The sequence below is a fragment of the Mauremys reevesii genome, linkage group 3 (genome assembly GCF_016161935.1).
Source record: "Mauremys reevesii isolate NIE-2019 linkage group 3, ASM1616193v1, whole genome shotgun sequence".
Taxonomy (NCBI): domain Eukaryota; kingdom Metazoa; phylum Chordata; order Testudines; family Geoemydidae; genus Mauremys; species Mauremys reevesii.
Genome location: NC_052625.1, coordinates 128,480,488 through 128,506,231, shown reverse-complemented (window position 1 = coordinate 128,506,231; position 25,744 = coordinate 128,480,488). Strand labels below are relative to the sequence as shown.

Below are 25,744 nucleotides of genomic sequence, written 5' to 3'. Positions count from 1 at the left end.
GGAAAATTTTTGTACTTGTAAATGGATTTTTCAAGCCCTACATTTATGTATTGTTTGCTTCAGGTTTTTTTATTCTGTTAGTAAGAGGTTTCTTTCACTTTATTTCATTATCAATATCTTCTGGCATGTTGATCAGTAATATTTGAGTAGTAGACAGCCAGCAGGGCAGCAAAATTGGCTGCATGCAATAAAATGAGATTAAATTTGAATACATATATTTTAGGAACAGAAATAAAAATACTGATACAAACTGGAGGCAGCTCTCTAGAAAGCAGTAAATTTAAGAAGAGTGTGTGACACTGTGTATAACAAAACAAACAAGCTTGGAATACAGCACTCTTGTGAAAAAAGCCAATTCTGTTTTTGTATAAATACACAGATTTTATGTAAAATTTAGGGGAATATGATATGGTTTTGCACTCAGCTGTGACCATATCAGAAATATTATATGTAATCCTCACAGTTTAAGAAGGATACTTTTGAGTGTGGAGGGAAATAGAGAAAACACACACAGAACTGTGATATATAATACAAGTATTAGAGGGTGAGACAGGAAGAGAAATGGACAGAGCCCAATTTCTACACTCTGGAAAATAAAAGCTTGCAGGGAAGTGATATATACCATAAATGAAGAAAGCATTGTTGACATTGCCTCAAAATGATAGAAAAAGAAGTAGTAAGAAGCATAAGAATAAGGAAGAAAGAATATTCTGGTGTACATTTGCTATATGTTGCTCATAATAATGAAGAATCCCCTTCTCTGAATCTGTTCAAGAACAGATAACAGTAGAGAAGCAGTGTTAATGATATGTGGATCAGTCCTGCAAAATGCAGAGTATTATACTGGATGAGTGAGAAGTCTATTCTGGCCCTGTGTATCAACTTATTGTAGTAGGGTAGATGATGCAGTGGAATGACATAGTTTGGCTCCTGACCTCTCTCCGAATCTGTTTCTAGTGGGATTACATCTTTTCTTGTAGATACTGGAAGCAGTCCCAACACCAGACATGTCACCCAAGTTTTGGGGCTTAGCCATGCCTCTTCTGTCACCCACCAGATCTTGTCCGTCTGGTGGTGAAGATGCAGCAGTGCTCCTCTTTCATAAACCTCAGCTTTGAATGTTTATTTTGGGACAACCGTGAGCGGTTTCTCCCACAGAACCCGCTATCAGCACTTACACATGCTCTCTATCTCCCATGTCTGTAAATGAGGAAGCCTTTTCCTTTCCATCCCAAGAGACTGCCAGGGGATTTATTACTTTCCACTTCTGCTGCTGTTTGGCAAGACAGAACAGGTGAAGTCCAAAGCACAAAGATGCCCCATCTTTAAGGAGAGCCTGTTGTGGTCTACTAAGGGAGAGCTCTACTACAGATGCCTTCAGCCCTGTGTTCAGGAACTGTACGGCATCAGATTACTTTCCCTTCCATAAATTTAGGTTTCATGCTGCTACTTGTTCTATAATCTTGGGGTATCCAATAGGAACTGGGGCTCTGTGGGTTTGATGGGGGCATTGGCTTCCCTTTGAATCAAAACTCCCATAGCACCAACTCCCCCCACATAGTGTAGAGGGAAGACCGCTCTGAAGAAACTTCACAGGATCCAAACTCACAGGTCCAATCTAGCCTCCAGTGATGGTGATTTCTAGTGGACCATCCAGACTGATCTGAGGATTGCCCTAATATAGAGGCCTGTCTAGTTGTCAGTGTTTTGTTGGGGTGGAGCTGGTCAAAATTTTTCTGTCAGAAAATGTTTCAGCAAAATCAAAACTTGCCACAGAAATATGTTGTTCAACAAAATTTTGGTTTGAAAAAAGTATTTTGATAAGGTCAAAACATTTGGTTTCAACATTTCTATCTTATTGGATCATATCATTTTGATTTTTAGTTTAAAAATAAAACTTTAAAAAGTCAATCAGAATGAAATGTTTCAATTTAATTGAATAATTTTTTAAAAATAATTCATTTTGTGGGAAGTTTTGAAATGTTTTGGTTTTGTTCCAATTTGGAACAAAGCCAGATTTCTGAATGATAGAATTTCCTGTGGAATGGAAATTGCAAGTTTTGACTAGCTCTAATTTTTTTTTTAATTTTGTGTATTCAAATATTGTGTACATATAAATGTTTAACCCTTCCCCCCAGTACTAAGCAACTTCTAGTTTTGAACTAGATTTTAAAAAGCTTATTTAGAGAAATACAAAGAGATAGCATATAATATATTGGTGCATATTTAGCTAATCTATACTGTTCTGTTACTGCTTATTTAAAGTAGCAGATAGCCCTTTTTAAACAAAATAATTTGTGTATATTGTTTAAGAATATAATAAGACAACTTTCAGAACCTTTCTATTAAGAGTCAATTATTTCTTATTTTACAGCATACACAATTCAGGCAGCTGAGAACATAGCCCCTAATACTCTAGCAGATGCTAACTCTAGGGCCTTGTTGGTTTGCAATGGACCTTTAGAACACTATGACTTTCTGATCAAAGCAGAAGAGCTGCGGAATGATGAACAACAGCGAAGAGTCGTACAATGCTTACAGAAGTTACACGAGAGCCTTAAAGGCTACAGTATCAGTCCGAACAATCTTCTGTCAAAGGTGAGGCTTATGGTGATAAGAGAAAACCACTTTAAATGTTTGTCCTCAGAACTTATATTTTTTTATATAAATGTTCTGTCTACATGGGTATGTTTAAAGAGATACTGTCAAGTTTAAAAAAATCTTTCTTTGTTACTAACTTTTGGCCCTAGTTCTGCAGTCAGACTCTTGTTCCAGCATGGAGCGCCGTTCATTGCTTTCAGTTTATAAGAGGCTGTCCATAAATTATGTAACACATTAGGGGTGGGTGAATGCTTAATTTTGCATGTTTGCAGTGTTACAAGGGGAGGAAAGTGGGTCATGAAAATAACCAAAACGTGTTGCGTAGTTTATGGACGGCCCCTAGAAAGCCAACCACACCATAATAATAATCAAGTTATTAAAACTAAAAGAATTATAAAACTAAATCAGATGTCACATATTTTTTTTTGTCACATATGCTGTCTGCTTTTGAATTTCACTGAGCTTTGGCAAAAATGCCTAGTCAGTTTCTGGTCCATGTGCACAGGCAGAACGCTGGAGTGCTTGAGTTGTAAACACTGTAGGCAAACGTTTGTCATAACAAACTTTGTAATTAATATTTTTCAATTAATGCTAAGATTCTAATTAATTTTAAGCTTTGTAAAATATTTTTTTTAACAAAACTTAAATATTGGACCTACATCATTACTATTTACCAGATCATGGTTTCACTTTCTCCAGCTTGTGGACTAACCCATCACTTTCCAGGGCTTTTCTTTGAAAAATGCCAATTCTGGGATTTCTTAAAAATATAAAATAAATAAAATAATTAAAAAATGGAAGACTGTTTCCAAAATGAGGGACACTACCTGAAAACATACCTCTATTTTGAAACTTCTATTGCAATTCTAGGTATGTGGATGTGTACTTAGGTACCTAGATTTCCATAATTCCTTTTTAATTCTGCTTCTGAGTCCAAAAGCACACACTTGAAAATCAGTATTTGGGCTACCAGCAGAGGAAGGGATCCCCCCATCTAAAATTACCCACAAAGGGTATCTCCTATATTCCATATCCAGAGGGCATGTGCTGTGGTACTTAGATCTTGTTTTCACATAGATGCAGTGGAATGAATTAATACACTTCCTTTTCTAGTATAGGTCAGGGAAAATCCTTTGTAGACATACTCCACGATGCCAAAGATCTATATCTGGAGGCCAGTTGATGTAGGAATAAACTGGGATTTCTTTTGCCTTCTCCATGGTATGAAGGAGTTTTTAATTTAATGATCTATATGCATTTTTAATAAATGTTGGAAATTGCTTGGTGCTCTGTTGAACAAAATGAGATGTTCCATGGTATATATTAAATAGGTACAGTAATAAAAGGGCAACAAAATTTATTCTAGAATAATAATTTATACACCAGTGCCCATGTGAACTTTTAAAAGTTTAATTTAACTTTTTTACTGGATGAGTTTGGCCTCCTATCTCACCTTGATTGATCGGTCCTTCAGCCCTCATATAGATTGTGCCAATCACAACATACCTTCCATTCTTCTTTTATCCTGGCCTTTCTTCTCCATGTGCAGCCATGCCTTTTTATGATAAAATCTTCCCATCTTTTTGGAGGTCAGCCAAGTGGTTGTTTCTGTTCCCGTGGATGCCACTCGGCGACAGCTGCAGTCCATCGACTGACAGTGAGCCTAGCTATATGCCCGGCTCATCACATTTTACTGTATCTACTTTCAATAACGATGTCCTGCACTCCACTCTGCTGTCTGATCACTTCATTGGGGACTCAGTTGCAGATTTAAACCCCCAAAATTCTTCTTTTCATTGCCCTCTTCATGACAGCCAGTTGTTGCTCCACTACCTTTATCAGCACCCATGTTTTGCTACTGTACAATATTGCTGGCATTACAGTTGAGTTGAAGAGGTTGGCTTGTGTTGCCATGTTGATTTTTTTCTTGGAGGACATCCTTGATAGAATTGAATGCATGCCAAACAGCTTGCTTTCTTTGTGAGAGTTCGCCTTCCTGATGGTGATGCATGTTAATTTCTTGGCCCAGATAAATGTATGCTTGACTTCTTCAATTTGTTCTCCCTTAACTATTATTTCGGCTTTTGGCAAGGCATCAGGTTGTATAAATTTCATTTTAGAGCAGTTCATTTTTAGTCCAACTTGGCTGCTTTTTGTGTCAAGTTCTCGCAGCATTTTCTGTAGTTTGATGGTGTTTTTGGCAATCAGCATGATATTGTTCGCGAATCTGAGGTGGTTTAACTGCTCTTCGTTGACGCTAATTCCACCCTTCCAGTTCATCCACCTCGTTACCATTTTGAGGCAGGCAGTGAAAAGTTTCGGCAAAACCGTGTCTCCTTGCTTCATACCTTTTTTGATTGGGGTGTGAAGGGGAGTGTCAAACAGAGTTATATCCATAGTGCAGTCAGAGTTTGCTTCCTTTAATAGTTTGATGTAGTTTGTGTCGATGCTCTGCTCTGCAAGAACTTTCAGCACTGCACTGATCTCTACGCTGTTGAATGCTTTTTCATAGTCGACAAAGGCAATGCATAAAGGGAATTTATATTGCCTTGAGTGCTCCAATAGCTGGTTTATAGTGAAGATATGGTCCATAGTGCTGAAATTCCTTCAAAAACCTGCCTGCTCTCTTAACTGCTGCTCGTCCAGACTTTGTGAGAGTCAGTTTGTTATTAGTTTGGTGAACAACTTATAAACATGTGAAAGCAGGCATATTGGACAGTAGTTCTTTAGGTCTTCATGATCACCCTTCTTATACAGCAAAATGGTGTTGGACTCTTTCCAGCTAAGCATTTCCAAGTAACAGATAAACCTCTTAGCAAGAATTTCCCAGAGGTCTTGGCCTCCAGTTCTTATTACTTCAGTCATCAGTCCAGCTTTTCCTGGAGTTTTTCCTTCCTTCATTTGATAAACTGCATGTCAGACTTTGCTGATGAGGACTGGCAGTATGTGGTCATTGGTCTGTTGAAGTGTTGGTAGTGGGACATTTATTTGAGACGTGAACAGTTCGGTGCAGAAATCTTTACAGACTGTTTCCATCCCTGTTCTGTCAATTACTGCTTTTCCATCCTTGTTCTTCAGCACCATTATTGCCAACCTGCACAGTGTCAATTCCTGTTTGAATTTTTTGAAGCTTCTGCAATCTTTTGCCATCTTTAAGAGCCTTTCATTTTGGTACTTCTTAAAGTCCTGCTTTAGTCTTCTTCTTATCAGCTTGCAGAGGAGGGAGTACTCGAGTTTGTTGCCATTGTTTCTCTTCATATTCCTCTGTTTCTCTAGCAAGTTCCTCATTTCCTCCGAGATTCTTACCTTCGCATTTTTCGGTCTTTCTTTCTTGGCTAATTTCACGCATTGCCTCAGTTTATCAGTGAAGTTTTTATAGTCCTCATCACAGCAGGGCCGACGCAACCCATTAGGCGACCTAGGCGGTCGCCTAGGGTGCTAACATTTGGGGGGCAGCGCCTGCGGTGGCTGGATGTTCGGCCACCGGGGTCGTCGTCGGTATTTCGGGGGCAGGACCTTCCACCGCCTCTGTCGGGGGTGCCATTTCGGGGGCGGGACCTTCCGCCGCCTAGGGCACAAAAAAGGCTGCCAGTGCTCCTGCATCACAGTTATCTATGAGACTCCAGTCTTCCTTGGAAATGTTCGCTTTCAGGATTGCCTCGTAGAATATTTTCGGCCACTGTCTCTGATTTGCCATCAGTAGCGCTTTCTTCTTCACCTTTTTGTTGAAGTTGAGCCTCATTCTAAGCAAGCGATGATCAGTGCCAGTGTTGAATGATTGCACTACTGAGATGTTTTGTACGATGTGCCGCTTATCGATCAGAATATAGTTGTTCTTGTTCTTCTTCGCATTGGGCGTGATCCACCTCTTCTTGTCCTTCTTAAACCAGTGTTACCAATGAATATTTCTTTCGTCTCCACCATAGTTGCCAATCACTCTCCTTGTGAAGTCTGTTTGCCAATGCCTTACCTTCCAATGAACTTTTTACCTTCTTTCCCTCTTCTGACCTTGGCATTGATGTCTCCCTTCGCAATCTTATATGTGGATTTTTGAGCGAGGGTTTCCCCAAGCTCCTGATAGAATTTTTCCACATCATCTTCACTTGTGCTTGTGGGAACATAGATCTGGATAATCTTGAGGGTGCTGTTCTTGTTCAGTTGGAGGTGTAGCACTTTGATGTGTGATGACTTGAACTTGCAGGAGATGGTTTTTGAAGACCATTCCTTGGTGATGATAAAACCGATTCCTCCAACGGTTCTCGCACATTCTCCTTTTCCTAACATGATGGTGCTTCCATCTCTCCACTTGGCTTCCATCTTCTTTCTTCATCCTGTTTCGCAGAGACCAAGGATGTCGCAGGCTGGCATTGCCTTCTCCTCCATTAAATGGTTGATCAAGTCATCCCTCATCAGTGTCCTACAGTTGTAGATACACACTGAGAGGGCAATCCTTTTTCTGGACCCTGAGATTCTTAGCAGCCTCTTGTTGATCAAACTCCACGCCGCTGCTGTAGAACAGATCAAGGGATGCGCAAGGAACTGGGGCCTGTTTATTTGTGTTGTTTTAGCTATTTCTTCAGCCACCCGCTGGCTATGCTGTCAGTGGCATGTTTGCCTCGTCAATTTAGCTAGCACCCAACTTCAAGAAGGAGGACAACTGTTCCCTCCCTGGGTTGGCAGTCTGACATCTTAATAGCATGGTAGAACCTACTGGAGAATTCACTCCGCTGTCATCGCTGTCAGATTTTTTTTTCCTTCTCTTCATAAGCACTTTTTGCATGTAAAGTCAGAGATGATTGATGCACTTGACCTTTGCTGTAAGGTCATATTTATGGTATGTCTACACTGCAATTAAAAGCCTGTGGCTTGTGGGGCTCAGGCTAAGGGGCTGTTTAATTGTGGTGTAAACATTTGGGCTCAGGCTGGAGCCCAGGTTCTAGGACCCGGTGAGGGTCCCAGAGATCAGGCTGCAGCCCACGCCAGAATGAAACAGCCCCTTAGGTCAAGCCTGAGTCAGCTGGCACAGGCTAGCTGTAGGTGTCTAATTGGAGTGTAGGTGTACCCTTAGAAGGCTTAAGGTAGTATTTTGACTTACAACAATAAGCCTACTTACAGTGATTTTGATTTAATAATAATCATGGAATTGGTTGCAATTTTAAGGCGTTAATCCTGTAAAAATAACATCTTTAGCTGCTGGCCCACAAGAGCTTTGTAGCCCTAGTGTGTTCCACTGCTGGGTAGGCTAATCCTGTTAGTTGGGGGAATATAGCCATGAAATATCTGATTATGCATTCTCTGCCACCAGCACACAGTGTCTGAGTCCTTACAGTCCAGTTGTCATGTATGGGACATGTTTTCCTGAGTGTATCTGGGGAGGAGAGCTAACACAATATACACTGAACATGTTCTGAGAGTATCATAGGCATCCTGATGTAGCCAGTAAACAGAGGAAAACTACTTCCTATTGGACCACAGCTGAAATTTCAGATTCTCTGTCTTCTTCCCTTCTTGATATTGGCTTGCTAACTTTTTTTATTGATTAGAATGAAGAGGCAAATGTCTCAGCCTTACAACCTCAAAAGCAGACAGTCAACTGATAAGCAACAGTGAAGGGATCATGCATGAACTGAAGATGTATCAAGTATCTTTTAATAAAATAAAAACCCTGGCCATGTGTGAGTGCCTACACATTCACCTTCCTTCACCTAAATTTTCAAGTTGTTTTTAAATTAAAGCAAACAAAATCACAGGCTTTTGTGAGGATGATCTTTGGAGTCAGTTTTCCTCAGTGTTTTCCAAACACACACCATTTCTAGTGGCATTAGACAGTTTGTCATTTCTAGAGCTGACATAATGCCCATTTGCAGAATGGTTGCATCTGTGAAGTTTAAAGGAGCAAAGATCTGGTAAACCAGAGGAGGTCAGCTCATTTCCAAGAGCTCTTTATCTTCCAGTTAGTTCCTCAACATTTGGCCAGAGAACTATATATAAAAAAAAGTCAGAACAGTCCAGAAGGGCAGACAGTTATCTTCGCTCCTCTTGTGAATGCTTCCAGGCTATCTTCTGCTGTGGTCCTTTGGGAAAAAGAGTTGAATCTTAACAGTATAACCTGAGGTTAGAAAGGTTAGGACTCTGATATCCATTGGGCAGTTGTTCCAAGGTTTTTGAACCTCTTGTCTTGTTGAAAGAGCTTTACCTCTGTTTCCTGGAGTTTATACCTAATTATGTTAATTAGACTGTACTTAATGATTGCAGCTGTTAAGGTATATGTCTTTTAAGGGCTTCAGTACAAGAATCTTTAAGTGGGTCTGGTAGTGAATGGGGGAGCAGATGTGTGTTGCCGAGAACAGAAGTGATATGCTGTATTTGGCTCATCCTGCTTAGTAGACTACACAGTTATAGCTTCTTTTTGAACGCTTTATGAAGCTTCTGGTTGAGCTACAGTAGTCTAGCCTTGAGGTGACAGGTGCACGAAGTACTGTGGTAGAGCTGTTGTATGAGAGGAATGATTGCAGTTGTCATTTAGTTGGAAATGGTGCCTGTGACAGCATCTGGTAATTTATTACTCAGTGACAATGCTAATTCCAGTAGGACCCCATGGCTACACATTTTCTTAATCTGATCAGATGCCCCTGATGCAGAGTGAGACCATGGTGTTCCCTGTTTCTTTAAAATACTTTTACTGAGCCACTTGTTCCAATTTCAGGCTTCTGTCTCCTTCATCCATTTCGGTATCTGGGAGGGAATGCCCTCTGCACTGGATGAAAAAAGGTAAATAGAGCTGTGTGTCACTGGCATATCATTTGAGTTGCAACTTGTTTCATCTCAAAATGTTTCTCTAATGTGGAATGGAAATATTAAATAAGAGCAGTGAGAAGACTCGGTGTGTGGAGCCCCACAGAGCTCTAACTCTTGGTCAGGAGCAGTAGCTGCCTATCCTAACTCCTTAGGATCTACTGGAAAATGAGTATAATGAGCTTAGTATGATTCTGTTGACTCTTGCCAGCACATGTACCTTGGCAGCAATATCTCATGATCCATGACAGAGTAGATCACGTAGTACCACTTTTTCTTCAGCGGTGGCAGAGGTGAAACAGTTATCCATCAGTGCAAATGGTGCTGTTTCTGTTGCATGACCTGGGTTTAAGCCAGGTTGAGTGGGGTTTGAATACCGAAAGGGGTACTTTTCAATGGAGCTGCAGGCACTGGTGGATCACAGGGGACGTTTCACCAACATCAACGTGGGATGGCCATGAAAGGTACATGACGCTCGCGTCTTCAGGAACTCTGGTCTGTTTCAAAAGCTGCAGGAAGGGACTTTCTTCCCAGACCAGAAAATAACCGTTGGGGATGTTGAAATGCCTATAGTTATCCTTGGGGACCCAGGGGGAGGATATGGAACTTGGGGAGGAGGCTATGGAACTTGGAGAGGAGGGCGGTTGGTTACACAGGGGCTGTAGCGGTGGTCTGTGCTCCTGCTGCCTTTCCTGCAGCTCAACCATACGCTGGAGCATATCAGTTTGATGCTCCAGCAGTCGGAGCATCGACTCTTGCCTTCTGTCAGCAAGCTGACACCACCTATCCTCTTCAGCCTGCCACCTCGCCTCGTGTTTCTGTTGTGCTTTCCTGCACTCTGACATTGTCTGCCTCTACGCATTCTAGTGTGCTCTGTCAGTGTGGGAGGACAGCAGTAGCTCTGAGAACATCTCATCTCAAGTGCGTTTTTTTCGCCTTCTAATCTTTGCTAGCCTCTGCGAAGGAGAAACATTTGCAGCTGGTGGGGGAAAAGGGAGATTGGTAGTGAAAAAGACACATTTTAAAGAACAATAGGATCCCTCTTTCCCGTTAAACCTTGCTGTTCACATTACACAGCACATGTGCTTTCGTTACAAGGTTGCATTTTGCCTCTTATATTGAGGGCCTGTCAGTGTGGTGTGAGAGATCGCTCACGCAGTGCCAGGCAATGGAATTCGGCTTGCAGACAGCCATGGTAAGCCACAGTCTTTTGGCTTCTTTAACCTTCATAACATGTGGGAATGGTTTCAAACAGCAGCGCCCTCATTTCCCATACCAAGCGGCCGTTGGGTTGGCCATTTAAAATGGGTTTGCAGTTTAAAAGGAGGGGCTGCGGTTTGCGGGTTAAAGTGCAGCACAAACCCAAATACCCCCCACATACACACACGCAATTCTCTGGGATGATCACTTCACCCCTCCCCTCACCGCGTGGCTAACAACAGGGAACATTTCTGTTCAGCCATAGCCAAACAGCCAAGCAGTAATGAGCACCTCTGAATGTCCCCTTAATTAAAAGCACCCTATTTCAACCAGGTGACCATGAATGATATCACTTTCCTGAGGATAACACCGAGAAATAAGGGACGGATGTTGTCTGAATGCCAGCAAACACCGAGACCATATGGTGCAATGCTTTGTTATGCCACGATTCGAGACTATGTGCTACTGGCCTGGCGTGGTAAAGTGTCCTACCGTGGCGGACAGAATAAGGCAACTCTCCCCAGAAACCTTTTGCAAAGGCTTTGGAAGTACATCCAGGAGAGCTTTATGGAGAGGTCCCTGGAGGATTTCTGCTACATCCCCAGACACGTTAACAGACTTTTCCCGTAGCTGTACTGGCCACGAATGCCAGGGCAGATTAATCATTAAACACGCTTACTTTTAAACCATGTGTAATATTTACAAAGGTACACTCATCAGAGGTCCCTTGTCCGCCCTGAGGGTCCGGGAGCCCGCCTTGGGTGGGTTCAGTGGGTACTGGCCCCAGGTCAGGGTGAAAAACGTTTCTTGGCTGTTGGGGAAGCTGGTTTCTCCGCTTCCTTGCTGTGAGCTATCTTCAATCTCTTCGTCATCATCTTCCTCGTCCCCAAAACCCGCTTCCGTGTTGCGTGATTCTCCGTTGACGGAGTCAAAGCACAGGGTTGGGGTAGTGGTGGCTGCACCCCCTAGCATGGTATGCAGCTCAGTGTAGAAGCGGCATGCCTGTGGCTCTGCCCTGGACCTTCCGTTTGCCTCTCAGGTTTTGTGGTAGGCTTGCCTTAGCTCCTTAGTTTTCACGTGGCACTGCTGTGCGTCCCTGTTATGGCCTCTGTCCTTCATGCCCTTTGAGACTTTTTCTAATGTTTTGGCATTTCGTTTACTGCAACGGAGTTCAGCTAGCATGGATTCATATCCTCTTATGGCGAGCAGATTCCGTACCTCCCATTCGGTTCATGCTGGAGCTCTTTTGCGATCCTGGGACTCCATCATGATTACCTGTGCTGATGAGCTCTGCGTGGTTACTTGTGCTGTCCACGCTGGGCAAACAGGAAATGAAATTCAAAAGTTCATGGGCCTTTTCCTGTCTACCTGGTCAGTGCATCTGAGTTGAGAGTGCTGTCCAGAGCGATCACAATAGAGCACTCTGGGATATCTCCCAGAGGCCAATACTGTCAAATTGTGTCCACGCTACCCCAAATTCGACCCAGAAAGGCCGATTTCAGCGCTGTTCCCCTTGTCGGAGGTGGAGTTGGTTGGATGTTCTGTCGTCATTCAGTCTGGGTTTATTATATAGTTTGAGTTAGAACAGCTTGTCTGATTGGGATTGTTAGTGTATCATAACTTTGAAAAAACTCATGATTGGGTGGAGCCAACTCTTGTGCCAGTAATTAACAAGTACAGGCGAGTCTCATCTTACCTGGGGGGTACCATTCCGCGGTTAGTGCATAAAGCAAAAACCGCATATAGTCAAAATTACATTGAGTTGAATGGCAGGCGGAATCGCCCGCACTACAAGTACAATATTAAAATTGTTATTTTTCTCTTTTTTGTTTTTGTTTTTGCCGACCGCGTAAAGCAGAAAACACGCGTGTTAAATGCATGTAAGATGCGACAGACCTGTATGATCTTGTCTTCAAAGGTTCATCTTCACAAGGAACAAAGGTGTGTTCTTACCATCCATTAGCTAACATGCAGTAACTAACATGAGGTAAAATCCTAATGAAGAAAAGATCATTTGTAGTGTTGACATGTTTACAGATCAAGGTAAACCTAGGCAAGGGTATTCAGTTACTTTTATGCTAAAATCCGGACTTCTTTTTGTTTTGTTTATTGAGATACTTAAATTAGGATTGATTATGGAATTAAACTGAACAGATTGGTGTATTTTAGATTACAGAGATGCTTTTTGCAAATTAGCTAAAGTATTTTTATATACAAAAGGATTTTTATTTAGCAAGAGTTGGAGGGTGCTAATATGTAGTTCAGCTTTTTAGTTCTTAAGGATGTTCTTAGAAACCTGAAGTGATCTACTTTTATCAAGAAATGCCTTCTGTTAAGAGCGATATAATACCAGGTCTTTTAAAAGAAGTAATAATATGCAGCAGTCCAGCTGGAATCATTGTCTTTGATTCTGTCATTTTTTGAGATAATGTATCTGGGGAATGGTGGTGAAGAGGATGAGGAGAGAAACAGGCACAAATAGTTGATAGTACAATCCCATTTAGTCTGAGCAACATCACTTTATTTCATGGTCTGACTTCTTCCCTCACTTCTAGCAGCAGAAATCTGGAGTAACTCTTGAAATCATGGATTTAGTCCAGGTTTAACACCATTAGAAATCAGGGAATAATCTGGCCCCATTTCTGCAGTGCAGATAATTTACGAGCTTCTTGGAGATATGAACCGTACTAAACACAACACATTTTGGGGTTTTTGTTGTATATTTAATTTAATGGTTGCCTGTGGTCCAAATAGCTTTAGTCACTAAAATACGACAAACATAAGATGTTGAGTACAAACCTTATTATTATCTATGATTGAAATTACATTTTGGCTGGGAAACTTCATTAACTTTCAGTTTGTGAGCAATTCCTAAAAAAAGAGCAATTTTGAAAATATGTAAAGCCATTTCCATTATGAAAATATAGATATAAATTTGCTGGTCCTTAATATGCTTGTTTTGGATTAGTTCAAAATGAATGTGAGTTAAAAGGAAAAACTATTAAGTCTATTGATGCAAATAGAATAACTTCCTATTTTTCAAAATTATTAGCCTCAAATTTTAAACAATGACTTTAATTTTATGAAGGAATGGCCTTGTGTATGTTCAATTCAGAGGATCTGAAAATATCTGAGGCTCAAGGCTGCAAGAGTTTGTGTAAGTGTTTCAGATCTCCAGGTTTTCAGAATAAACACCAGCTGGGGTGTTTTAAGGGTTGTTGAGCTACTATATTAATGACTCAAAATAAGCTCAACGCTAAGTGAGGTCATGTTTTGAAATAGGGTATGAACAATAGTAAATGTGATTCAGGACCTTGAAAATATCTTCATATATAGCTGCAACCAAAAGGAGTTCTGAAAAGAGGGAGAGAAAGAGACTGATCTGCTTTTAAATAAGGAATATTCTCTAATATGTTTTAACTTGATACTGCCTATATTGATCTAATCTGCTAATATAGAGAATTGCATCTGAAATTTTGGATATTTACACTAATAATTTCATATTGGCAAATACATTATGATCCCTATATGTTTAAATTGGCAGTTAGGTATTTCTAAGGCACCTATCAAGTACTGTAGTATCCAAGACAGAAAAAATTGTCAGACCCTTTAAAAAATACTCAAGAAAGAATGGAGAGTTCTCAGACTGAAATGAAAGATTCTGACCATATTAGCACTGGGGAAAGAATAGTGATTAATCAGAGACATTTAAAAAAGGAATAGAAAAAAATCCAGTCTGAACCAGCGTAGAACACACTGTGAGAGGCACAAATTACTTTTTAAAAAGGATCTCAGTAGTAGAGAACAAAATTAACTTAATTTGGTATGGGAACATAGTTTGAAATTCTACTTCTCCTGTGGAAAAAATAACATTTTAAAGAATATAAAACAATTTTCAAAACTTTTTTAAAGCAACTTAAGAAAGGAAAAGAAAAATATGTATCCCACACTATGTGCCTGTTCCAGTGATTCTATCCATTATATGGTATCATAAGTATAATGTATTTTATGAATATTGCAGAGGAGTAAAAATTAGCAATCTATCACAGGGCTGGATGTCACAGGCAGGGCCGCCCAGAGAATTCCGGGGGCCTGGGGTCTTCGGCAGCCGGGGGGCCCCTTCCGTTCCGGGACCTGCCGCTGAAGTGTCCCGAAGACCCGCGGCGGGGCCCCCCGCCGTCGAATTTCCGCCGAAGCGGGACCCGCCGCCGAAGTGCAGCCCGGTCTTCGGCGGTAATTTGGCGGCGGGAGGTCCCACCGCGGGTCTTTGGGGCACTTCGGCGGCGGGTCCCGGAATGGAAGGGCCCCCCGCCGCCGAATTACCGCTGAAGACCGAGCTGAACTTCGGCGGCGGGTCCCGCTTCGGCGGTAATTCGCCGGCGGGGGGGTCTTTCCGCCCCGGAGTGGAAGGACCTCCCCCCCCCCCCCCGCAGGCGAAGACCAGGAGCGAAGAAGCTCCTGCACCCGGCCCCGCAAGAGTTTTCTGGGCCCCCCGGAGCGAGTGAAGGACCCCGCTCCAGGGCCCCCGAAAAACTCTCGTGGGGGCCCCTGCTGGGCCCGGGGCCTGGGGCAAATTGCCCCTCTTGCCCCCCCCCTCTGGGCGGCCCTGGTCACAGGGTCTAAAGACATTCATCCCCAATTAGTGCATTCAAATTGGGGATGTTGAAATGCCAAGAGTGATTCTGGGTGCCCCAGCCTTCCCCTGGTTCATGAAGCCATACACTGGCCACCTCTACAGCACCAAGGAAAGATTCAGTGACTGGCTCAGCAGGAATGACAGTTGAATGTGTTTTTGGTAGATTGAGGAGTCGTTGGAGATGTTTGCCAACTACATTGGATTTCAGTGAGGCATTGTTATCGCTGCGTGTTGTTTATTGCACAATATCTGTGACGTGAAGGGAGAAAAGTTATCCTGTGGTGGAGGAGTGAGGTGGATTGGCTGTCTGCTGAATTTGAACAGCCAGACACATGAACCATTAGAAGAGCTCAGCACAGAGCTGCATCGCTGAAGGAGGCTTAAAGGACTATTGTAGCAGGGAGGCACAGTAGCATTGTCTGATGAACATTTTATGAAACAGAGTTCAGGAATGCGTTACTATCTCTCCCATTTTGGAATCTGTAATGCCTAGTGTAAACTACTTAAAATGGAGAGGGTGGCATAGTTTGTTTGTCACTATGAATTCAGTGTACATTATTTAATATGAAGGGTTGTTGCCTCCAGCTGTAATATCTGTAATGCTTTGTTTAAACTTATGACTATGGGTTGTTTATTGCCTATAATAATAAAGATATTCAGAGTTTTAAAAAATTGAACTCCATGGTTTGCAAACCAACAGCCTACAAAAGTAATGTGGAAAAAACTCAGTAAAAACAATCTAGCAAAAGTGTAACAGGGTGAACCATACTTTAAAACCCCCAGTCCAATATGAAATGCAACAAGTATTGTCTGATCCTGTGGTTTCCACAGGTCTGTGTATGTGTAACTGTGGTTCTCCTTGTTTTCCCCCAGTGTGGTGTGGTAGGGGTATGGGTGCACATCCTGATGCCATCTGCTGTCTTGTGGGGTGTAGGGACCACTGACCAAGTAGTTCTCCAGGGACTGGAAAGTCCGTGGAGTCGTTATTCTGTGAGCATGTAAGTCAACGGTGCTCTACAACTTTTGTGTTTGTTACCTGAGCAGACCCATTATATCCTGGTGCATTTCCTGATGTGCCTCTCAGTTCTTTTCCCTCTCCTACAGCAACTGATCTCACCATTCTCATACCTTCTCTGTGATCATGGCCCTACGAACCCTATTTTCATGGGCCGAGGCCATAGAGGGTTGGAGGAGCTTGCCAAACATATCCTCCTGAATCCTCTTCTTTCTCCTCCAGATTGGAGTCAGATGTTCAGCACGCGTGGAGGCGGGACCTCTCAAAGCCACCATGCGGGAGGCTGATGATTACAACAAACAGACACACTGTTAGATTTGCAGTCACAATAGAAAAGGGAAAGATAAGTCTCAAAACTCCCTTGCATTATTCCCATAAATATTTTTAACAAATGCTAAAGGTCACTTTTGTTGATAACTTTTTCCTGAGGGTGATAAAGGCACAGTGAACCAGCTGCTACTGTCGTCCTGAAGCTGTCCAGGCACATATGCTGCTAGCCTATTTATTGTAGTGATGCCAGCTGAGTTCATCACAGAGTACCATGGGAAAGCCTCCTATGGTGGGGAAAGAAACAAGGCTGCCATCCCTAGCAATGTTCAGGAGAGGGTCACAGAGTATCTCCATTAAAGTTTCATTGAGAACTCTCAACAGGACAAAAGGGACATCCCTATTCAGATGTAGTACTCTGCATGGCCTCTCAGCCTAACCCAACAAGCCAAAGTATTGAAAAGCAGATGTGGATTCTACCTGTTTTCTTCTCCCTACCTCCACCTGAGCACAGGACACTGATGTGGTGTGGATTGTGTGACCTGAGTGCCATACTATTTTTTAGAATGTATTCTCTAACACTATATTTTCTAACATTTCATCAATAACCAGTCAAAAGTAAATGCCTTTGTTCTCTAAAATTCAGGATGGAATGGGTGCCATTTTTTAAAATGGTGAAGAAGGGCAGTGGGAGGCAGGAAGAAGGTGAGAGATCAGCTTTTGAACAACAACAAGGGGAAAAATTAATACAAGGAATAAATCCTGTACAAATATACCCAAGGTTCCTTCCTTTTTATCACTGGGCTCCTGTGTGTTTGTGTGGTGGGACTGGCTTGGTTTCAAAGAGCTGGCTTGTGGCATGGTTTGAGTCCTCTGTCATGTCCTATGAAGTGTCCGCAGTCATACACGGAGTGTTGCTGGGGTCCCCACCAAGTAGTGCGTGCAGTTTGTTGTAAAAGTGGCAGATCTACAGGGTAGCACCACATTTCTTGTTGCCCACCCTAACCTTCTGGTGTCCCTGGTGAAGTTCCTTCACTCTAACACAGCACTGCTACTGATTCCCATTGTATCCCTTTGTCTGCAACTGCCATGCAATCTGCCCGTTAGATGTACGTTTTCTACAGCTGGTCCATAGCTGTGCTTCTATAGCCTCTTCTCCTGCACAGGCCCAGGAGAGCCAATATTTCTTTTCTGCTCCAGGGTGGAGAGTGTGTAGTTCCCCTCTGTATGCATGGACCTGGCCTGGTTGTTTCAGCAGTTGGATGCTGTGATGCTTTGGGGTTCATTCAGGCCAATAATGTGTTCAGTCAACATATGTATTGCATCTTTGGGTGCCTTAAATGTTATGCTGCTGTGGTTCACAGCCCGAAAACCAGCCACTGTGTCATGATTTTGGAGGCCCGACTCATGGTGTTTGAACATTAGGCTTGGCAGTGCTGGAAATCTGTTAATCAAGTTATTCTTTTAATTTGGAGAAGATTCAATTTTTTTTTTTAAATCGACACTCTTAGCCCTAGTAAACCATATGCTAGAATTTAAAAGCATTTAAATGTATAACTGGGTTCAAAAATAGTTAGATAAGTGATATCAATGGCTATTAGCCAAGATGATCAGAGATGTAACCCTATGCTCTGTGTGTCCCTAAGCCTTCAACTGCCAGAAGCTGGGACTGGAAGACAGGATGTATCATTCAAAATTGCCTTGTTCTGTTCATTCTCTCTGATGTGTCTGGCACTGGCCACTCTCAGAGACAAGATACTGGGCTAGATGGACCATTGGTCTGATCCAGTGTGGCCATTCTTACATTCTTATAATTTTTGACTGGTTTTAAAATGAGCTATCCTAAAGGTGACTACAGTGTCTTCTTTCCTGGAAACATCAAATAAGAGAACCTCATTTCACTTGGATTTGAAAAGATCCCCTAAACCATTAGAATTCCTCCAAGTATGTAGGCCCCTTTCCTGGGACTAAATATATCTTCAGAAGCTCTCACTGAACATCCATTCAGACCACTTCAGCAACGGAATTGATGTAATAGAGGGATACATCGTTCACTAGTCATAAATTTTTGTGAAGACAAATTCTGCTTTCATCCCCAAAAGTCAATCTTGGAATTTCCGAGCAATTATGCTTACTTCCTTTGACCCAAAACAGTTTTTTTTCCTCAGACTTTCCAGAGATGATAACTCCTGGAGTGAGAATCAAACAGAGGTAACTGCCCAAAAGGTTGAAATTTAAGGAAGTTACAAGCAACTGAGACAGATCATTTAGAATGGAAACATTTGTGCAACAACACCCTCACTTTTGCGTTGACCTATTTGCATTTCCTGATTTTTATTTTTGTGTTTGTAAGAGAGAGATTTTTTTAAAAAAAGATGTGGAACCTGAGTTTTTTTTAAAATGCAGACTTTTTCTATTCACTAATAAATACTACGTCTTTTGCCTTGTAAAAAATGAAGAATGACCAGGAGTGTGGTCATTAATCCTAAATTTACTCTAAAGAAATCCCTTTATTTTCAAAAAGAAATTTGTAGATCTATATTTTCATACAAATATCCTTTTTGTTGTTGTTGTTCCTTAGCTGTACAGTTCTGAGATTCAGCAACTATATTGAGAGAAAGCCCTTTAAAAAATATGCATAAATGTACACAGGAAAAAGTCATCAGTTATCTTTCTATATGTTTAAAGCCCAAGCAAACAGTTGCAGCCAGTTCTATTACAGGTTTGGCTGATAAAGGTAATAGTGTTGATGTAATATACTTAGACTTTCATAAGGCATTTTACTTGGTACTCGATTAAAAAACCATAAAGATAAAATTCATATGGCACATGCTAAATGGATTTAAAAACTGGCTAAATGATAGGTCTCAAAATGTAATTGTAAAGGGGGAATCATCATCAAATGAGTTTTCTATTGGGGTACGGCAGGGATTGGTTGTTGGCCCTACGTCTATTTAACATTTTTACTAATGACCTGGAAGAAAACATCGCTGGAAAAGTTTGCAGGGGGAGTGGTAAATAATGAAGAGAACATGTCATTGATACAGAGCGATCTGGATTGCTTGGTAAACTGGGCGCAAGCTAACAGTATGTTTTAATATGAATAAATGTAATTGTATAAATCTTGGAACAAAGAAAGTAGACCATACTGTCACAACGGGGGACTCTATCCTGAGAAGCTGTGACTCTGAAAAAGATTTTGGGGTCATGGTGGATAATCAGCTGAATGTGAGTTCCTATACAATGCAGTAGACAAAAGGCTAACACAATCCTTGGATTTATAAACAGGAGTAGAGAGGTTATTTTAGCTATGTATTGGGCACTGGTGCAACTGCTGCTGGAATACTGTGTCCAGTTCTGGTGTTCACAATTCAAGGAGATATTGGTAAATTCAAGAGAATTCAGAGAAGACCCAGGAAAATGATTAAAGGATTGAAAAACATGTCCTGTGATGATACTCAAGGAACTCTATTTATTTAACTTAACAAAGAGAAGGTTAAGGGGTCCCTTAATTATTGTCTGTATCTACATGGGGAACAAACAATCTATCAGAGAAAAGTATAACCTGATCCAATGGCTGGAAGATGAAGCTAGATAAACTCAGACTAGATAAATAAGGCATAATTTTTTAATAGTAGGAGTAATTAACCACCGGAACAACTTACCAAGGGTGGTGGTGAATTCTCCATCACTGATAATTTTTAAATCAAGATTGGATGTTTTTCTAAAAGATGTGCTCTAGGAATTACTTTGGGGAAGTTCTGTGGCCTGTGTTATCCAAGAGGTCAAACTAGATCAGAGGTGGGCAAACTACAGTGCACAGGCCACATCCAACCTGCAGGACCCTCCTGCCGGAGCTCTTGGCCCGGGAGGCTAGCCCCCGGCCCCTTCCCTGCTGTCCTCTCTCCCCCGCAGCCTCAGCTCACTGCGCCACTGGTGCAATGCTCTGGGCGGCAGGGCTGCGAGCTCTTGTCGGGCCACGGCTCTGCAGCTGCGCTGCCTGACCTGGTGCTCTGTGCTGCACAGTGGCGTGGCTGGTTCCATCCGGGTGGCACGGCTGCCTGTCCTGGTGCTCTGGGCAGCACGGCTGTAGCGCCACCAGCCACCGGTGCTCCAGGAAGCGCAGTAAGGGGGCAGGGAGCAGCGGGGATTGGATAGAGGGCAGGGGAGTTCAGGGTGATGGTTAAGGGGTGGGGGTGTGGATAGGGGTCAGGGCGGTCAGTGAACAGGGGGGTTGAATTGGGGCAGGGGTTCTGGGGGGGCAGTCAGGAAGGAGAGGGGGGGTTGGATGGGGCAGCAGGGGGCGGTTGAGGGTAGGAGTTCTGGGGGCAGTCGGGGAGAAGGGGTTGTTGGATGGGGCAGGGGTCCCGGAGGGGGAGTCAGGGGCGGAAGGTCCAGGGGCTGTCAGAGAACAGGAGGGTTGATGGAGCAGGAGTCCCGGGGGGCCGTCAGGAGGCGAGAAGCAGGGTGGGTTGGATGAGGGGGGTGGGCCATGCCTGGCTGTTTGAGGGGGCATAGCCTCCCCTAACCAGCCCTCCATACAATTTCGGAAACCCGATGTGGCTCTCAAGCCAAAAAGTTTGCCTGTCCATGGACTAGATAATTACAGGAGTCCCTTCTGGCCTTGGACTCTATTAATCTATTAGCAGAACTGTTCAGAACATCTGAAACCTTGTTGCAACTACAGATTAAATTAATAAAATTTGGGGGCATTCTATTAATATAGCTCTCTAAATTAAATCTATAAGTGGTTCCATTATAATTAGACTTGCATATTTGTTGAAGATATTGGTACTAAAAGGGCATGTTATTCTGAAACATGCATCTTGCTGTTTTTGGTCATGTATTATGTTTTTGTATGCCCATTAATGAATGTTTTTGCTACAGAAGCTACTGTTTCTTTAATGTAGCACTGTGTTTTGAAATGTGCTCCAGATTCAAGTTGTTTAGCAATTACACAACTCCAAATGAGACCACAGGGTTGTAATTTTAATTTTCCTCTGTTCTTGCTTAGCTTTTATTGCTTTGTGAAATTGCAGCATTTAAAATAACCAAACAAGTACCCTTGCGAAATATTGTAGTGGATGTCAGTCCAGCCTCATAAGCTGATCAGACTTCTGTTCAGGTCTCTACTTTAGAAACTGATTTCTGTTTGGAATTATGTATGCATTTGTAAATGTTTCTGCTTAGTTACTTGAAAAACTCAAGTGAATTGTGAATCTTAAGATAAATGCAAACTGCTTAGCAAAATCATCTGCATGGAAATATTTCCAAGTAGGAATGCCTTTATTGAGCGTAACTTAGAAAACAAACCTTCAAATACAACACAGTATGTCTCAAGTAACAGCCACTCAGGCTGAAAACACTTCAGCAACATTCATTCAAGATAAATGCAACTTACTAAATAAATTGTGAGTTAGTAAAATACATGTTTTGAAGTGAAACACTTTTAGACATAAAAAGACAGACCTATCCCTATTGTAACTCCATTGTCTCGAATGAAGCTCTAGGTAGAGCGAGGATGGAGATTAAGACTATCTTTCACGCAACCCTCCCTCCTTTTTAAAGCCAAGAAATTTCGCATCCTAAACATTGCTGATAATCTACAGTATATATTTGCAAATATTGTGATACTGGTTTATATAACAAAATCTATTTTCCCAAGTTCTTGTTGGGCTATGTGGTCAAAGGGTTTAGTGGGTGATGAGAGAGTCTGTTTTGATGGTGGATTGGGAGAAGTTTAATCGTGGAGTTTGGAAGTGTGATGTTAAATAGGGTAAGCATGGCTAGAGATGTGGTTGTTTTAAATAGTTCTAAATAAAATTGTACATATTTTTCCTTTTTTTCCCCTTTGCGCAACCCACATATTGTTGTAATATTAGATTGGTTACAAACTTTTGAGTTAGTAATTTATCAAGGTGGTTCTTCACGTGATTGCACATGTCCATTTCACTGTAGATGTTTGTGCACAGCTGTGTGCAGCTGTGAGAGTTTTTACCCTTAGTGGTACCCATTGGGGCAGCCTGAGCGCCCTCTGCCGTTCTCACACACATTGCACAGGCATAAAGAGCTGAGATGCCACTGATGCCCTCTTCTCCTAAGGTGTTTGAGGCTGCAAGAGAGTTGTTAAACCTCATAGTGCCACTGTCACCATCAGTTAAAGAGACTCATTCAGCACTGGTGCCCAAGGTACCACTTTGAACGCCTTCACCTCTGCTCCTGCATACCAGTTGGGCTGGTACCATCTAGGGCAGGGGTGGGTAAACTACAGTCCGTGGACTGGATCCAGCCTGCCAGCTGTTTTAAACCAGCCCTCAAGCTCCCACTGGGGAGTGGGGTCTGGGGCTTGCCCCACTCCGATGCTCCAGCTGGGGAGTAGGGTTGGGGGCCACTCCACGCAGCTCCCGGAAGCAGCAGCATGGCCCCGCTCCAGCTGGGGAGCAGGGTTGGGGGCTGCTCCACGCGGCTCTCAGAAGCAGCAGCATAGCTCCCCTTCAACTCCTATGCATAGGTGCAACTGGGAGCTCTGCACGCTGTCCCCACCCCAAGCGCCACCCCTGCAGCTCCCATTGGCTGGGAACCACATCCAATGGGAGCTGCAGGGGTGGTGCATGCGGACGGGGCAGCATGCAGAGCCACCTGGCTGTGCCTCCACATAGGAGCTGGAGAAGAGACATGCCACTGCTTCCGGGAGCTGCTTGAGATAAGCGTCACCTGGAGCCTGCACCGCTGATCCTCCCCCGGTGCCCCTGCCCCAGCCCTGATCCCCCTCCCACTCTCCAAACCCCTTGATCCCAGCCTGGAGCACTCTCCTACACCCCAAACCCCTCATCCCCAGCCCCACCCCAGAGCCTGTACCCTCAGCCAGAGCCTGCACCTCTTCCCACACCCCTGCCCCAGCCCTGATCCTCCTCCTGCCCTCTGAACCCCTCAGTCCAGCCCAGAGCATCCTCCTACACCCCAAACTCCTCATCCTCAGACCCACCCCAGAGCCCTCATCTCCAGCTGGAGTCCTCCCCTCTCCTCCCCCGTACCCCACTCCCCACCCCAGCCTGGAGCCCCTTCCCACCCCAGGGCCCACACCCCCAACCAGAGCCCTCACCCCTTCCCGCACCCCAACCCCAATTTTGTGAGGATTCATGGCCCGCCATGCAATTTCTATTCCCAGATGTGGCCCTTGGGCCAAAAGATTTGCCCACCTCTGATATAGGGGAAAGCCACAAATGATCTCCTTGGCTCCCCTTTCTTCAGAGTCAGCCCTCTTCATTGGTACTGATGGGCACGGCACCAACGTACTAACAAGAAGCTTCTTCTTCATCAAACTCCTAGCCGGTCCCATCTGAGGGGATATGTCACCTGCCTGCCCTGGTTTCAGTCTCAGTTCCAGCTGGGCCCTTTGGGCTATGCATAATTGGGCTATGCTGCGCCAGTGGCCCTTTTGGAACCATTGGGCTTCCTCTCTCAATCAAGAGTATCCCCATGGCCACCTCAGCTGGCTCTATCTTCTGGGCATCAGGAGCATTTACACCTCAAACACCACAGTGTTGTTACCAAGCCCCGCACCAGGCAGTCAGGATCTCTCTCACGAACAGCTGCAAGAGGAGCAGGAACTGGATCAGCCTCTGGTACCATTGGCAGCCTTGTCCTCATCCCCTGATGAGCCAATTGTGTTAGAGCCTATTTCTTCATCTCCTGATGATTTGAAGACTCATCAGGAGTTGTTGAGGAGGATGGCTGTGACCCTAGATATCCACCCAGAGGACATCCAGGAAAAATCCCACAAACTGGTGGACATTCTGACATCTGCAGCTCTGGCTAGAATAGCATCATATAGATATATCTAGTAGAGCTATCTTAGATCCTACCTAAGTGCTCTGGCAGACTCAGCTTCCCTGCCTCCAACTGCAAAAAGAGTGGAGAGATGGTATTATGTCCCCTTCTAGGGGTTCACACACCTATATAACCATCTTCCTCCAGGCTCCCTTGTAGTCGCAGCAGCTGGTGTAAAAGAAAGATGGGGCACCAGACATCAATGCCAAAAAATAAAGAGGACAAGAAGGTGAATTACAGCTTTGTCCTGCAAAACCAGCAAGCTTTGTTGAGGCACTATGATTTCATCCTGTGGTATACAGTTTGAATTTCAAAGATAAACTTCCAGATGAGGTGAAACAAGAGTTCCAGCCTCTCATAGAGGAGGGGAAGTTGGTTACCAGAATAACTTTGCAGGCAGGTCTCAATGCAGCAAATTCTGCAGTGCACTGCCTGACCTCTGCTACCCCAATGAAGCGCTCATCCTGGTTACACTGTTATGGCCTCCTTCCAGAGGTGAAACAGATAGTCCAGGACTTACCTTTTGAAGCGCCATTGCGCTTCACAGAAAAGATGGATGAGACTATGCAAAGTTTACACCCCAACAAGGAAGGGGTTTCATCCTCTTCAGTCCCAGTATTTTCAGGGATTTGTCCCTTGACCCCAAGACCTACCAAGTGCAGAGGTTACAAATGATGCCCACCGCTGCCTCTGCTTCCACAGCCACCAGTTCATTGAGGCAGGCAGCATCTTCCAAGAGCTCATTTTTATGGGTGGATTTAGAGCAGTCCACAACTTACAAGAGTACCATCTTTTCCTTTTCCAGCTTTTTCAAACTGCCTGTCCCACTTCTGTTGTGCGTTGGCCCATGTCCCAACAGATCGGTGAGTTCTAAGCCTGGTGGAAGTGAGATACACATTCCATTTTATTTCTACCTCTAACGCCCCTCCCCATCTCTCTTCAGGAACTCCTCCCAAGAGACAGTATTACTGCAAGAGATATAATCACTTCACCTTGTAAAAGCTATAGAGGAGGTTCATCCTTTGTTGAGGGGAGAGGCGTTTTATTCCTAAAACTTCTTGATCCCAAAGGTAAAAGGGGGTCTCACACCTATTTTAGATCTAAGGCAGCTAAACAAGTTCCTAAAAATAACTGAAATTCTGGATGGTCAGTCTAGCTTCTATTATTTCTTCTCTGGAGCCAGAGGACTGGTACACTGCCTTTGACCTAAAGGATGCCTAATTTCACATGGCAATTCATCAGAGCCACAGAAAAATTCTGAGATTCTTTGTCAGCTGATGCCTTTATCAGTTCATAGTCCTTGGCTGCTCCAAAGTGTCTGGTGGTGGTAGCACCATTCCTCCAGAAGTTAAGGGTCTAAATATTCCCTTCCCTGAACAACTAGTTGATAAGAAGTCAAT

General features: G+C 43.3%; 1 protein-coding gene across 5 annotated transcripts in view; it reads left to right on the top strand.

Moving 5' to 3' along the window:
• AFG1L (AFG1 like ATPase) overlaps window positions 1-25,744 on the top strand; it is a 139,327-nt gene that overhangs the window by 13,345 nt on the left and 100,238 nt on the right. For all 5 annotated transcript variants that reach the window (XR_005595534.1, XM_039528467.1, XM_039528465.1 and 2 more), the window contains exon 2: window positions 2,375-2,598. Coding sequence is in view for 4 of the 5 variants with exons in the window: in XM_039528467.1 (XP_039384401.1) it covers window positions 2,375-2,598 (224 nt within the window). In the remaining variant the exon portion in view is untranslated. The remainder of the gene's footprint in view (window positions 1-2,374; window positions 2,599-25,744) is intronic.